Source organism: Coenobita brevimanus, chromosome 17, assembly GCF_032717465.1.
Source record: "Coenobita brevimanus isolate Jiangsu-jjx chromosome 17, ASM3271746v2, whole genome shotgun sequence".
Classification (NCBI taxonomy): Eukaryota; Metazoa; Arthropoda; class Malacostraca; order Decapoda; family Coenobitidae; genus Coenobita; species Coenobita brevimanus.
This window is the reverse complement of record NC_136970.1, coordinates 32,595,277-32,611,586: the sequence shown is the minus strand read 5'-3', so window position 1 is coordinate 32,611,586 and position 16,310 is coordinate 32,595,277. Positions and strand designations below refer to the sequence as shown.

General features: G+C 39.7%; 1 protein-coding gene and 1 non-coding gene across 2 annotated transcripts in view; both read right to left on the bottom strand.

Annotated features, from left to right (window-relative positions):
- Positions 1 to 378: 378 nt before the first annotated feature.
- Positions 379 to 497, bottom strand: LOC145391330 (5S ribosomal RNA). The gene has a single exon (XR_013895836.1). It is a non-coding gene; the product is annotated as a 5S ribosomal RNA (ribosomal RNA).
- A 4,566-nt stretch (positions 498 to 5,063) lies between these two features.
- The window catches only part of LOC145391144 (putative neural-cadherin 2), a 252,951-nt gene continuing 241,704 nt past the window's right edge, over positions 5,064 to 16,310 (bottom strand). Inside the window, exons 26-28 of the mRNA XM_080265824.1 lie at positions 13,619 to 13,780; positions 5,902 to 6,093; positions 5,064 to 5,259 (exon numbers count right to left, since the gene is read on the bottom strand). Coding sequence (XP_080121950.1) covers positions 5,064 to 5,259; positions 5,902 to 6,093; positions 13,619 to 13,780 — 550 coding nt within the window. The remainder of the gene's footprint in view (positions 5,260 to 5,901; positions 6,094 to 13,618; positions 13,781 to 16,310) is intronic.

Here is a 16,310-nt window from a genome sequence, read left to right as displayed (position 1 = left end):
GACCAATTATGGAAAAATATTCATGAAAGTAGTGTTTGTAGTGGATTTTGGTCTCCTGGAAGTGTCATCGAAGTGCTATCAGTGTGGTGGGCTAGTGTAAGCCTTTGTTGTGTCGCCGAACCTCCGCCATGTATACGGACACCGGCAAAAACAAAAACAAAAAATTACCCTCATTCCCCACCCACTTTCTCTCCCTGTCTGCATTTCACGGACCATCTGATGCCATCAACTTGGAGTCGAAGGATTGGTGAGTAATATGAGACCTCATTCATTCATTCATTGCCAGACGCCATGTATCCCAGACGGGGTGGCCAATGGCTAAGAGTTAATTGTTTTAGGGGCACTAATCCTCCACCAACCCCACTTGACACTTAGGGATGCCAACAGCATCTGGTGTTCCCAGGCGGTCACCCATCCAAGTACTAACCAGACCCAACGTTGCTTAACTTCGCTGATCGGACGGGAAGCGGTGTACTCAACGTGGTATGGCCATTGGCAATATGAGACCTAATTTGTTAAAATTGGTTAAGTATTAACAGAGATATGAAGGTTTAAAGATAGACGATTTTGCCGATGTTTGTCGGGAATGCCCGGCTGTGGGGAGTGATCACATCTGCCAGACAGGAGGGGTTAACATGTTTTAGAGAAAACCACAAAAGTCATAAAGCTGTAACTTTACAGAAATGTAGCTCTGGTCCCTCTCATTATCTGGAAAGAATATGGTTACAGTTAAGCATACAGTCAGCCAGTTATTGAGACAAATGTAAAATGTACTCAGGCTTCCATAAGTTTTGTTATTTTGCAGCACTGAATTATATTTAACAACAAATAATTATGCAAATATCTATGCTGTGTTCATATGAAATTTTTAGGTAGTGAACACGAAAGCACCATTTGCATAACTATGATCAATACCTTAAATAGTTATGTTGAAGCGTCCTTATTGTGGTCACAGAATAAGTAAATAGGAAATTAATTATTATTATTATTATTATTATTATTATTATTATTCGTCACTTTTCGTCCCCGATTTTCATTAAACTTATTAAGAATGTGCAGCCCCATGCCGCTTTTACATTGACCCAGTGACAGTAATCTTGACCGACTTTTCAAGGAAACAGGTCAAAAAATATCCAAAAATCATGAATTTTTAACCTTGGTTTACTCCAAAACTATTGTAGATACTTGAACATGGAAGGAAATCCCGTGATAAAATAATTTTTCAGATATTTATATCGAAAAAATCTGAAGGTCATTCATGCGTCAGATTACAATATTTGGAAAACCACGATTTTTCAACAATTTTCGGTTGCTCTTCCATACAGGATAAAACAAAATGTTAATTAGGCACTGCTTTACCACAGAAGTTTTGTCTGGTCCTGGACCAAGTCTGTGTACTGTTTGGTGGCAGTTTGACCAACGGTTTTAGAATTCATACATATAACAATATTTCCATAGATGGAGATCAGTAACTGTCTCTGACAGTTATAGTGTTCTGGTTAAGTTTTGCCATATATATGGCGAAGCTTATTATTTTGGTATTATTATGTTTCTTTGCACTTTTCATCTTAGATCTTGATGACATTATACAGGAAGGTACCCTAGGGAATCCCAAGTACTTGCACGCCAAATATAAATGACCTTGACCTATTTTTGAAGGTCATATATACAATTGGCTCCCTGATTTCCTGTGCGAGAGATTTTGCTGGAAGGGTGCTAAGCATACCGCCCTTTGCCTGTTGGCTCATACTCGCGAAGCTCATAGGTCCCTACCCCGGGGTTCCCTTGTTTATCAAAATTTGAAAATGCCCAGTTCCGTCCAATATTGAGGACACTGGGCGCCAATGGGACATATACTAATGTTTGGTGCAAAATAATATATATTTGAAATTAAAATAGACCAGAAAATAGCTGACACACAGACATTTGGTTGAAAATAGTAAGATAAAAAAGTTCCCTGAGAAAATTGGCTGAATATTTAGCCTTTACCCCAGTGGAATGGACAGGATTCAATTCTGCTCAGTGTTTTCGTTGTAACACATTTTAGAGAAAACCACAAAAGCTGTAAAGCAGAAACTTTACAGAAATATAGCTGTGGTCCCTCTCATTACCTGAAAGGAATAAGGTTACAGTTACGCATAGAGTTAGCCAGTTATTGAGACAAATGTAAAATGTATCAATGCATCATTTATTTCTTCCACACCTTTGTCTTCAGATCTTGTTTATATAACACAAGAGGCTACCTTAGGTTAATGTGAATACATGTTCCAAGTATGAATGACCCTGAACTTCTTTTAAAGATCAGAGACTTGTTTATGATGCAAAAATTTCATATCTTATATACCATATATAGTTATGGCGAAGCTTCGTTATTGTGGCTACACAAGAAGTAAATAGGTAACTGGTTATTATTATTATTATTATTATTAAAATTATTATTATTACTATTATTATCTGCAGTGAGACAGATAGCACAGAAGGCTTGTGAGAAGAACCATAAGGTGTTTACAGCATTCTTGGATCTGGAAAAGCATATGACAAAGTGGACAGAGAAGGATTGTGGAAAGTTTTGCGCATGTATGGTGTAGATGGTAAGCTGCTAGGCGCCATCAAGAGTTTTTATGATGGTAGTGAAGCATGTGTAAAGGGTTACTGGGCATCTAAGTGAATGGTTCACGATCGGTGTGGGCATGCGACAAGGTTGTGTGATGTCCCCCTGGTTGTTCAATAAATATAAGGATGGGGTGATGAGAGAAGTAAAAACACGAGTAATGGAGAGAGGGATGGCGTTGGTAATGAATGGTGATGGATGGAATATCTCAAATTTGTTGTATGCTGATGATGCAGTACTGCTTGCAAGCAGACTACCGGACAAGAACATGGTAGGCTAATGCAGAGTTTTGCTGATGTCTGTGAGCGTCGTCCCTTGAGAGTAAACGTAGAAAAGAGTAAAGTGATGGTTACTAAGAGAGAGAGAAGGTGACTCCCAGTGCGATGTAACGCTGAATGAAGAGAGACTGGAACTGGGGAGAGAGTTCAAATACTCTGGGTACAATAATAGAAAAGGGAGGAAAATGTGCTAAAGAAGTTGAAAATAGAGTGATACAAAAAGAAAAGTAGCTGGTGCAATGAAGGCCTTGATAAGAAACAGAGACTTGAGTGTTGCAGCTGCACAAGGCTTACATAAAGGAGTGATAGTGCCAACTCTAACAAATGGATGTGAGACTATGGTGTGACATGAAAATGAAGAGTCAAGAGAACAGTGGAGATGGGACTGCTGAGGAATGTATGTGGAGTACAGAGGGTGGATAGGATACGAAATAGTGTGATTCGTGAAAGATGTGGAGTGAGGAAGTCTGTGGACACAAGAATCGAAGAGAGTGTACTGGGATGGTATGGTCATGTGGAGATAATGGATAACAACAGTGGTGAAAACTATATATCTGAGCGAATTTGAAGGAGGGGGGAGGCGAGGTAGGCCAAGGAGAAGGTGGAGAGATATGGTAGATGAGTGTGTGAGGAGGAGACGTTTGGAACTGGCAAGAGATCGAGTTTGCTGGATGAATGTTGTAAGGAGAAGTGCATGATCAGCGATCTTGCACCTCTTTTTAACGTGGCAGCGTCTGGACTGACTCAAGCAGGTACGTTTATGTGAAGCTACAGAACGTGATGAATGTTTTTGGCGTATCCGATAGAGCCAGGATTCCGGGGGCTTGAATGATGAGTGAATGGAAGCGTGGCCCATTGGATCGGGCAACTTTGGGCTGTCTGGACATTGCTACTCCTCACCCTGTCAGAGGTGGGAAAGGAGGTCCGGATGATGATGATGATAATGATGATGATGATGATGATGATGGTTATAAGTATTATTATTATTATCACCATTATTTTTTTTAATTTAATTTTTTTTTTATTATTAACAGTTATATACATCCAGCTACTAGATTAAATAATGAGTCAGATATAAATGATTTTTGTTTCATCATCATCAGTATCATCATCAAAATAATAATCACAATTTCTACTTACTACAAAAAAGTGAGGCGGTGAGGGTGGTCGCAACCATGTAAAACAATCTGAATATGGAATCAGCATCAAGTGGCTCCTGGAGTTGATAAAAACGCTGTCTAGTAAGATCATCATCATCATCATCATCATCATCATTATTCTCTTTCTCCCCAATACGGAGGGAGGAAAGGGTCCAGAAATACGGAGAGAGAGAGAGAGAGAGAGAGAGAGAGAGAGAGAGAAACTAATCAGGTGCCGTGTGAAATGAATTACACAAATGACTCACACATCCGTTCGTTAATCCTTCAGGCCTTCGAAATTTTCGGTTCTACTCAACACGCAAGCCCTTCACACCCAAGAACAGACTTGATGGCTTAGCGACTGAAATGCATCAGTTGGGGTGATATGTTTTGCGTTAAATTAATATCTAAGTGGTGATTATTTTTCTTTTTAATCATAGTTCTTTCAGACCGGTGATATGTTTTACCAGTTTATTTTTGCCACGTCCAGAAGACCAGCTGTTGAGAGACCTCTTGTAATGAGTGGCAAATGAAGGTTAAATCTTCCAGTTCCAAAAATCTCCACAGACCAGAATAAAATCATTAGAGGTAGGAAAACGTATGATGAAAAATACGTCATCTCTTTATGTGCTTGTACAGGATTGGCGGTTACGTCTTAATTCCCTTATCCTCAGAACGTCATTTTATAATTTAATTCTTGAGGCAACCAAGCGATTTTGTCCCGTTAGAGTGCCCCAGTAGCTGAAAGGGTTAATAAACGTTATATGTTACCCTTCCAGTCTGAAAAGTCCCTCCAAAGCTGAATAGAATAATCTGACTGCTGCAAAACTAAACTAAACTAATGCAAAATTGCAGTGATGTTAACAGTATCAAAACGATGACTTAGTATTTATTTTAATCTTGCTCTCTCCAGGTAATCTTAATCAGTTTACGAGAGACTTTTCGTACTTTCGTAGGTTTTATATATCCTCCTGTAACTTCCCTACAGTCGGATGAAATCGAGTGGTAAAAGTAAAATACAAGAAATATACGTCATCAGAGCCAAAAGTTTAATGTCTCACCCTCAAAATATTGGTCACTCTCTGTGTCGTGGGCCTGGTGCGCTGACCCTCCTATGTGAACTGTGGTTAGTTTGTGGAGGGGCCGTAGGTTTGATCTAGCTTGTCTGATGGAGGCGTTGTACAGGTCACCCTCACCTTCATCTGCAGAAAGCCAGGTGCTCCACTCGTAGCTGCCAAGGAAAGATAGATGGACTGACAGATTTCTCTCTCAATAGCGAGATGGATATAAATTTGGATGGAGAGATACACAAACACGGAAGTAGGTATATAAGCTAATCCATACCTAGGTGAACCTGGGTTTTCACGAAAGTCCTTTAATTGTGACCCATGTTGATTCTGATTGACTGACAGTTGCGGTATGCACTGAAATACAGCTCAACATTATCTTTTTAAAAACAATCTTTCGCATTTGATGTTTTACAAACATGTCCTAAGGCCATTCATTAGCCATGTGCACAGCATCACAAACGGCATTAGGGTTTAAACAGTTTTTCGGAAGGTAAGATAGAGAATAAGATGCAGTTTTTTTTTTTTTTCTTAACAGATAAATGCTGATAAATATACTGTCTTGCCTATGCCCTGAGTTGGACACAACAAACAAATGGAGACACACATACGGCAAGCAAACAGACAGCTACAGAGATATTAAGGTTGCTAGCTAGCTTTCATCTTGGATAATTAGATATCATCATGAATAGAGAAATGGGTATACAGCGTGATATAGACAAAAAAGAGGTATAATGCCGAGATGCATTCGGTGGACTGACAGGTCATTTCGACAGAGAGGAGAAAAATGTAGAGCCAAGGCCCACCTTGCAGCAGTGACGGTGTGCCATTTGCCATCAGCCAAAAGAACCCGGGTGAGGCACAGCGAGGCAGGATGATAGGAGTGGAAGGCCAAGGTGAGGCACAGGCGTCCATGAACCAGGCGTAGGGTCATCGCGTCTCTACCATGATCAGAGGAGAGGGACACAAGCTGGCCGGATTCATGACGAGACCGGAACCTGAAATGTCGAAGCGAGATGAAATGAAAGACAAATGTATCCTCTTCAGTCCGGTGACGTATTTTGTATTTTATTTCCGTTAACTCACATTTTGTAAACTGGCTTATGAGAAACAACGGAGGGATTAGACAGAGCTATAATGACTCAAAAATCATTACAGAGCTTCATGAAATGGGCAAGATCGTCTGAATATAGCAAGAAACAAATAACTAAAGTATGTAATCGGAAGGAAGAGGATTTATGATAGCCTAATTATACACCATTTTTTTCCATCCAATCAAATGAAGCACGCAAGGATTTCCATTCAAGGGTTGGTTGGGATTTATTTCTCGCTTATTGCCGTTCAGGGGCGAACTAGTCTGGTAACCATTCCTTTAAATGTCTGGACTAAGTTGCCTAGCCTCGGCCCCCAACGTTCTTGATGGAAAACGGAAGAGAATAGGATGACTGTACTATGCCTTTCAGGCCAAGGAAGTCATTTTATGTTTGATACTTGCTACTACAATATACTTTTTTTTTTTTTTTTTACCTTAAAATAGCTCCCTAGCAAAACAAGAGTTAATGAAGATCATGTCTAACTCCACAGCTCATTGTGTCTCTCTTGAGAGAAGATAAAACTGTCTGGAAACAGCAAGAATAAAATAATTATTATACTAAAGGGGTAACTTCCAGGACGTGATGGACCCCCGAAATTCCTCTCTGCGACACTGCTCTTCCCAAAGGCACACTGGCTTTTTTTTTTCTTTCTTTCTTTTTTTAAGTGGCGGTACATTTTGCATATCTCACCTGAACATTCTTTTATATGTAATTAATATCGTTTCAGGCTGGGACAGCATGCAGCAGTAAGCTAAAATGCGGTTATTGAGGTATAAGATGCAGAAATGAAGTAGCTTAAAATGCAACCTATTGTTTCACAAAGTCAGACTACAGTTACGACATTACCTTTCTCCACTTCATTATCAGCACAACATAGACTCCCAAATAATCCACTATGCCCTCACTGTAATGCATCCCCTACATGCAAGCACACATACTCACTCAACGCACCTCACTCGCACAACAGAGGCAGACATTGTGTGTTAAAAAAGGGAGTTTTGTATGCACCGTACCTCCACTTCTAGGCACCTCTCTCCGATTACATATATATATATATATATATATATATATATATATAGATAGATAGATAGATAGATAGATAGATAGATAGATAGGTAGATAGATAGATAGATATAGATATTGATAGACAGATAGATAGATATATGTGTGTGTGTGTGTGTGTGTGTGTGTGTGTGTGTGTGTGTTCTTGTAAGCAAACGAGGGTGGATGCAGCTGCTCTTTCTGCGTTATTTAATTTCCGCTCATTGCTTCCGATGCGTCGGCCTAAGCTATGTTGATTTTCATTTAGACTTCTGAGTAGCTGTCCAGAGTCCAGATGTTTGTATACTTGGTGACGTTTCATTCCTTCCTGGGAACATCTTCAATCCAATCTTATGGCTGGTGGAGCGAGACCTCATTATACAGAGGATGCCGACATGTGCTACCACGTGATTGGTTGGCCAAGAGCGCGCGATGGAAGTTGTGTGGCTATCTCACTGGTGGAATGAGTACGCCCACCGATGATTGTGATCTTTTACATGTTGGAGGGACTTGCAAATCTTTCCACTTGTTATTTGATTGTAAGTTTCAGTTCGGAAATATAAAGTGCTCCCAGAAACATGAATGTACATGGGTCTTTTTCACGGTCAATTATTTCAGTACCCTTTTCGAGGTGCTGACGGGTGAGGGAAGTGTTTACGATTAGTTCTGTTGTGATTTGTTATTGACCAACCCTGTAGGTGACATGTAAGATGCCTTGGCAGTAAATCCTCGTCATTCTTACGTAGGTATGAGGCCACAGTCCTCACATGTGCAACTATGTTGGTAGGTGACGTAGTCTTCTTGCATGGGCGTACTTTTTATGGCGGGGCTGTTCTTGAGTAGTAGATGAGAGGTTTTGCAGGTTTTGTATTAAGTGATTAGTGCGATACTTTTGTTACGACTTGGCTTATTTGTGAATGATATTTTTAATTATTATCTTGTCACTTTTATACTCCGTAGACATAAATTTTGGGAGAAGAAAGTGATTTTTTTCATTACTGAGAGAAGGGACGCCGTGGCTTGAGTAACAGTTGTTAACTGTCTTCCTCACCACGTCTTCCATATCGATATTCCGATATCCATTGTTGACGAGAACATGCGTATATCTGTCCAGCTTTGAATGAACACTGCTCCATGAGGAACACTGGGTGTGGGCACGGCAAACGTAGGCACTGATGGTGGAGCGTAAGTATCGCTGAGGGTATTCACTTCTGTCGCTGAGACAGTCCTTATTGGATGATTTTACGTAGAGTGCAGTTGTGACTCCAAAGTCGCGGGCTATCACTAGGACATCGAGGAAGGGGAGGCGGCCTTCAGTAAACTCTTCGTAAATAAAATTTAGGCTGGCGGCGTCGATGAGGCTATAACTGAGGTTCTGAAGTTCTTCGATGTCCTCTACTCCTGTGATCGTCGACATGGTGGCATGAGATTGAAGGACGGATTTTGGTCAATGTAGTGGCCTCGACTGTATCCATAAAAAAGTTTGCAAGAAGAACTCCTAGAGGGCTACTCATGGCAACACCATCTGTCTGGCGATACATGTTTCCACGGGGGCAGATGAAGAGGGCCCTTTTGGTATAAAGTTCCAGCAGGGTGCGGAGGCAGGTCTCCAGCGTGCCGAGGGGCATAGTTTCCTCACACCTATATACTTGGCCGAGGATGAATTGAATCTTTCTGTCCACGGATACTTTGATAAAAAGGCTTTCGACGTCAAAGATGCGATGATGTGGGCTTCTGTAGGAAGTGCATCCTTTAGAATCTCGAGGAACTGGCTATGTGAAATATATACAGAATATATAGATGGATAGATAGATCGATAGGTAGGTAGATAAATAAATGTAAATTCAAAAATATTTTAGAATGATTGTCAAGATGTAGATGGAAATTGAGTTACGGGAGATGAATAAATTACAGAATCAAAAGAATATTTGGTATGGGAGGAGATTCAGAGATTTATATCCATTATTACATTCCACATTGTACTCAAATGTCTGTAGTTGGTGGCAAGGAGTAATGGGTATAGACTTGTGAATCTCCTTACATCCCAGATGTTGCTGTATTGTTTCTGTGCTTTATTCATCCAGTGTTTCTGCATTTTTTTTTTATTCTTACATCTTAATCATATTGGAACAAATTTTTTTGCAACTAGCTCTACTATAAATCAGTTTTTAACTGTTTCATAATCGCCACCGCAATTCCTGATACAGTATATGTAAAAATCCTTATGTGAAATGGGGCTTCACTAATCGGTGGTGTTATACCTATTGTGAGAAGAGAACTCAGTGTTAGAGAAAGTAATCTGCGTACTGCAGCTCGACTTCCTTCTTTAAGTATGAGAAGAAACGTAATCGGTTGTTAAGAAGTGCTTGAGGCCTATTACGCTGTAAACGCCTTTGTGTTTTAGACTTATGACTGATGAAGAAAGAAGAAGGAACAAAATCGATATTTTTACAATCCAGTTTTGCGACCCTTACGAACGTTAGCGGGTTTCTGCGACTAGCCTTGCACTTAAATAACGAAGAGCTTTTAGTTCACACGCTTAAAACTGGGATTTAACAGCGCTTTGGTGTGTGCAGCCCAATACTTTATGTACCGGTATGGAACACCTCTTCCAACCTGCGCCATCGCTACAGCGTAATCGCTACCGTGATTGCTGATATTGTTCGGTACTGCTAAATTTGGATTGATTTTTTTAAAACCAGAATATAATAGCAAAGATGTTAATCAAGGCCATAGCAGTGCCTAATTACCTGAGTTCAAAAAATCTTTCCTAAGCTGAATCAAAGAATAAAGTAACAAGGAAAAAAAAGTATTGGCTGTGGGTACTTCAGGGCAGTTTGATTTGTGTTGTGTGTGCTGTGGGAAAGTTTTTTTTTTTTTTTTTTTTTTTCTGTGTGTGTAGTGGTGTGAGAGGATGGTGTGCTGTGGTGCGGATTCCTTAAAGTCGCTCAAGTCCAAACATGTGAAGCATCTCTCGTCCGAAAGTTTTTAGTGACCTACCAACATACAGAGCTGCTCCTAGAAATGCTCCTGCGTCTAAAAGTACGTTGCAGAACTTAAAAAGTTAAGAAAGACTTAACTTTCTCACTACAAGGAGTTCATACAAAGCTGAAGCGAACTATCAGGAAAACACAAGAGCAAAATGTGTCATACTTACACTGAATTTTGGAAATGCGTAAAACAGATGCCTCAGAATTTTACTGCGTTTTAGTTTAGTCCCAATAGTACGATGGTATCAATTATATTTAATTTTTTGGTAATGCTGTACAATTTCAGTTATCTTAGAAAACCTCTTGAAGTGGAAGAGATTTGAAACAACGAACCTGTATTTCACTCCATTCGCCAGACATATTATGTAACATGTTAGCTGATCTCTCTCTCTCTCTCTCTCTCGCTCTCTCTCTCTCTCATTAGGAAGCAGGGAGGGTGATTATGTGGGTGGCTTACAAATGATGAGCTGGACTAATGAAGAGGAAACGGTATACTTTCGTAGGTACTGTGTGCTTAGGTCTTGTAAGTGTTTGGACAAGACAAAAGAGGATAATGTGTAGTGTTTATAACGTGTGTGTTTGTATATTAATGAGTCATGAGTCGTGTTTATATTATTGCTTTCAAGAATCGATATAAGCACACACACACACACACACACACACACACACACACACACACACACACACACACAAATATATATATATACACTATATATATATATATATATATATATATATATATATATATATATATATACTGTATATCTATCTATCTATCTATCTATCTATCTATATATATATATATATATATATATATATATATATATATATATATATATATATATATATACTGTATATATGGAGCCTCTGTGGTACAGTGGTAAAATGTGCGTTTCCGTATACCTTGGTTGTTTAATATTTATATGGATGGTGTAAGGGAGGTGAATGCGAGAGTGTTAGGTTTAGGTGGAGGTTTGAGTCTGGTGAATGCTGATGGTAGAGAGTGGAATCTGAATCAGCTGCTGTTTGCGGATGATACTGCACTAGTCGTTGATTCGGAGGAGAAATTGAGACAGTTGGCAGAGGAGTTTGGAAAGGTGTGTGAAAGCAGGAAATTGAGAGTAAATGAGAAGGAAAGAAAAGTGATGAAGTGTGCGAAGTTGGTAGATGGTGGGAGGATGAATATTGTTTTGAATGGTGAGTTGCTTCAGGAGGTAGAGTGTTTTGAGTATTTAGGGCCACATGTTGCTGTGGATGGAAGAACAGATGTTGAAATGAAGTTTAGAATGAATGAAGTAGGAAAAGTGCTAGGAGGAAAGAAAAACGTGTTTCGATGCCGTTTGCTTAGAATGGATGTAAAGATAAGGCTGCATGAGGGTGTAGTGATACCGACTGCATTATATGAGGATGAAACATGGATTATGGGTGTAGCAGAGAGGAAAAGTTTGAATGAAATGAAGGTGAGGTGTCTGAGGAGTATGTGTGGAGTGACACATATGGATCGAGTGAGAAATGATGACGTGCAAAGGAGAACTGGAGTTAGGCAGGAAATGACTGAGCAAGTTGAGGAGAGAGTGTTGCGATGGTTTGGGCATATGGAGAGAATGGATGAAGAGCGATAGGTGACAAAGATAACTGAATCAGATGTGAGAGGTGTAAGGCTGAAAGGAAAACCATGAATAGAATGGATGGACAGAATGAAGAGAGCATTAGATGCGTGAGGGATGTCTGTTGAGCAAGAAAGAGTGGCTGTGTGTGATAGGAACGAGTGGAGAGAAATTGTGAGTGAATAAATGGTGACGCAGCCCCAAGGGAATATTCCTCCCCATTTGGTCTGATCAGCTGATCAGGTCTGGTGCAGGTATGGAGATGGGTCCATTATGAACTGGCATGGATAAACCAGCTCTGCTGTCGGGCCTTAATGCGGATGTCACTGATTACACTACACAGTTGACCCTAGTGCGGTGTGGTGCGATGAGGATCTGTCACTTCTCCCTTTGGGGCTTAAATATGAATAAATGTGTGTGTCTGGATACGTAAATTTAGAGTGTGTCGTCCTGTCTCGGTTACCTCCCTTTCTTTGGGGAAAGCAGCAAGGATATATATATATATATATATATATATATATATATATATATATATATATATATATATATATATATATATATATATATATATATATATATAATCATCAGCTATTACAATTCCATTGCTGAACAAAGGTCTCCCCCAATCTTCACGAATTCCTTGCCGGGCCAATCTTTGTCACGCATTCCCTGCAAATTTCTTTATCTCATCTTTCCACCTCCTGTCTGGCCTTTCTCTGCTAAGCTTACAATCTCGGTGTCCAGTCAGTCAGCCTCTTGCTTCATCGGTTATCCCTTATTCTTGGTACATAGCCTGCCCACCTCTATTTCTGTTCTTTTATAACTTCTATAATGTCTTTGAGTTTAGTCTGCTTTCTCAACTTAATTGATCTTTTCCTGTCTCTTTAAGATATTCCCAGCATAAACCTTTCCATTGTTCGCTGATAACGGATTAGTTTATTTTCCATCGATTTTGTTAATTTTCAGGTCTCACAACCGTACGTCATAGCTGGAATTAGACATTTCTTATATACTTTTCGTTTCATAGATATTGGCAAGCTACTTTTCGTAATGTCTCTATGTTTACCAAAAGCTTTCCATCCAAGTGTAATGCGTCTTTTTATTTCACTATCATGATCTTTCGTATTTTCAGTAATTGCCACAGGTAATTGTACTCCTCGACTTCTTCAAGAATTTCCTTTCTAATTCTGATGACTCTCTTTCGTGTATATGGATTAAACATTACTTTAGCCCTACATTGAGGTTTTCTCTGTTCAGACCATTTCTTGCTATGTCTCTATTGTTTCTGAGATTAGGACAAAGCCATCTGCAAATCTTTAAATGGTTTATCTTTTCTCAATCTATGTTTACTCATTTGTTCAGCTTTCTGAAAATACTCTCTAAGCATGCTGTAAATAATTTGGTGAAATGCCCCCCCCCCCTCTCTGTCTGTCTGTCTGTCTGACTGTCTGTCTGTCTGTCTCTCTCTCTCTCTCTCTCTCTCTCTCTCTCTCTCTCTCTCTCTCTCTCTCTCTCTCTCTCTCTCTCTCTCGATATATTCAAAATACATATGTTTAGAAGAGTATTTATCACATTTATTTGATTACTGCTTTGGAAGTTGCGAAGTCCGAGATCATTCTTACTTGGTTTATATATATATATATATATATATAATGGAGGCTGGTGGATGAACTACGGAAATTATAGACAGGTGAGTACAAAACTAAGCGCGAAATAGAAAAAGTGAATAGTTGCCGATCAACCACGCGAAGTACCAATGGAAGTACCAATGGAAAGCAGAGTGTGAAATACCTCAAGTGGAGCGTGGTGGAGTATGCAAGTGGAGTGAAGGAGAGGGCGAGTCTGATAAATCCTTGTGGGAGGAATGTGGAAGGGATGGTTGGGGTAGAACAGTCATCTCCACCCCATCCACTATCGCACTCACACCTCACACCGTCAAGCACACCCTCGCACCTGCAAAGGAAAGAGGTATCAGGAAAGGATTACAGTTATAATGCGTTTTTCCTAACTCGATGAATATCCTAACCACTTTCGCATCAGTTGATTACCTGGTCAGACTGTAGGGTCAGTTTAACTAGAAAGCATGTTCATAACTATGGTTCACTGAACTTCATACAACACAGGTAGTATTCAAGTTGCGGCTGTGGCCCAAGACCGTCACCTTGAAACAGACTGACAGTACTGCTTACAGCTATTTACTTCTTCTTATTCTTCTACAGCTACTACTACTACTACTACTACTACTACTGCTGCTGCTGCTACTACTACTACTACTGCTACTACGACACCTTGATTAGTATTACATCCAACTGACCAAGAGTCACATAATTAGTATCACTTTTTCCTGCCTCTTAACCTCTGTTGACTTATGTTATGCCGCTGCCTGACTGGAGTTTTGCAGATGTGTGTTACATGCCGACATGCTGAATTGCGCTGATCATACCATCTGCTCATTTATTAAGATTTGGAATTTACTACAGTGGGCAGTAGGTGTTTCCAGTGGCATGTCCGTGTGCATATGGAAAAATACTATATCTAGGTTACAGAAAATAAAAATTGCATTTGGGCAATACCTATCTCTGATGTACCAAGATCCAAACTTAAGACACATGGCTTACTATACTTTGTGCACTTTAACATGGTCCCAAATTGCCAACTTTCCGTCTTGAATGCTGACCTATAAGAAGAGCTGAACAACAGATTATGATGCCTGTCACGAGGAACTTCTATGAAAGGGCTGTAAAGCTGTAGTATTGTGTTATTCTGCTATTGTGCTATGTGAAATAAGTTGCATAAGGACGAAGATCTCCGGCATGATGAGGTAGGTGAATTACCGTTCAGTACTTTGACCATTCCACCATCCATTTCTCGGGGTTTGTTACTTCTCTGCCTCACTTCACTTATAATTTACTATCGTCGTTAGCAGCAGCATAATCCTAATATCATATCTTTAGGCAGGCTCTTCTTTACCCAATCTTGGAACACCTTGATTTGAAATATGGATCTAGATTGAAAAGAAATGGTTGGATATTGTGGTCTGGAGAATGCTTTGGTGCATTCCTTGTCTGCAATTACTTACAAGTATCATAATATAAGATCAAGAAACAGGAAAAGACAAATTACAAAGACAGAACTATAGTATCATCAGTGTTATTGATACCGGTCTAGATCGTCATTCCTTTCAATATCATACCTTCAGTTTACAATAACTTCCGACACATGATTAAAAGTAGGCATTTGCCACCAACAGAAGGCTACACAGTGAATGTAACAGTTGAACTCTTTAGCCCAGTGACATTGTAAATTATCCTTGATACTTTATCATTTTGTTTGGCTGTAGGGATATCTAGTGTAGTGGAGTGGTAAAAGAAGCCTGTGTCTGACTTCTCAGTTCGAAAAGTCCTTTCAAAGTTGTGTAAAACTGTTTCTAGGGGCCAAGAATGAAAAAAGTAATCTAACTGAAGGGAAGTAGGAGGAGTGCGTGTGATGGGAGGGGAGGGAGACAACCCAGATGCTGTTACCATATGGACATGAACCTGGTGACCCGCTGGTTGAAGCTGCCTTTCTCTTGCAGTCCACCACCCTTCTATTGGAGGATAGGGATGGGGTTGAGGTTTGACTGTATAAACAGGCTAAAGAGCAATCCACTTATATCGGTGAAACCAAGTGAAGGCACTCCTCTCTAGTACCACAATCAAGATTAAAGTTCAGTAACCCTTTGACATGTCTGGGGCTCCGAACTAATGAAATGAGACTGAAAACTGCCTGAATGTTAATAAAAATGATAACATTGCAAATTGCACAAGTATTAAAGGAAAAACGTGTTTGGAGTCTCCTTGGAAGATTTCTGGAGCAAGTTTCAGCATGTTTCTACAGAAAAGAAAAGGACAAAATTACGCAAAATTTGCATAATAATGCGTACTTGATCAAGCTTCGAATATACCTATGTATACAATCTGTGTTGAACAACTAAAAATATACAGATTATAAATGAACATTATAATGGGTCAGATTCATTTAAATGCAAAGGGAAAAGAGGAATGATTCATTACATATTGCTAACACATCCTATAAACAGAAATGCAACCAAAATGATAATACAGCTGCACCAAAAATAGTGGAGTCTCCATGAGCTGACACGCAAAAATGTAAAAAAAGAAGCAAAATACAAAACTTGGACTAATTATGAGTGTTTCTTCCGACGCACTGATCCGCATATTCATTATTCTTTATCCGTTATTAGATTTTTGGCTTTACTTTATCCACGAGTCTCACCAGTGGCGCGTCATTAACACTGCTGGTCTCCGACACTCCAATAACATCATCCCTTGTTAGCTAGAGCAATGAAGTTATCCCGACCATTAACTGTACCAGTATAAACACTGTGAGGCTCCCATTCTCACTCTCAGCTGAATAAAATAATCCGGCGTTAGTTGGACCTGAGTACTAAAACTGCTCCAACCATGATAATAAAAAATAATGT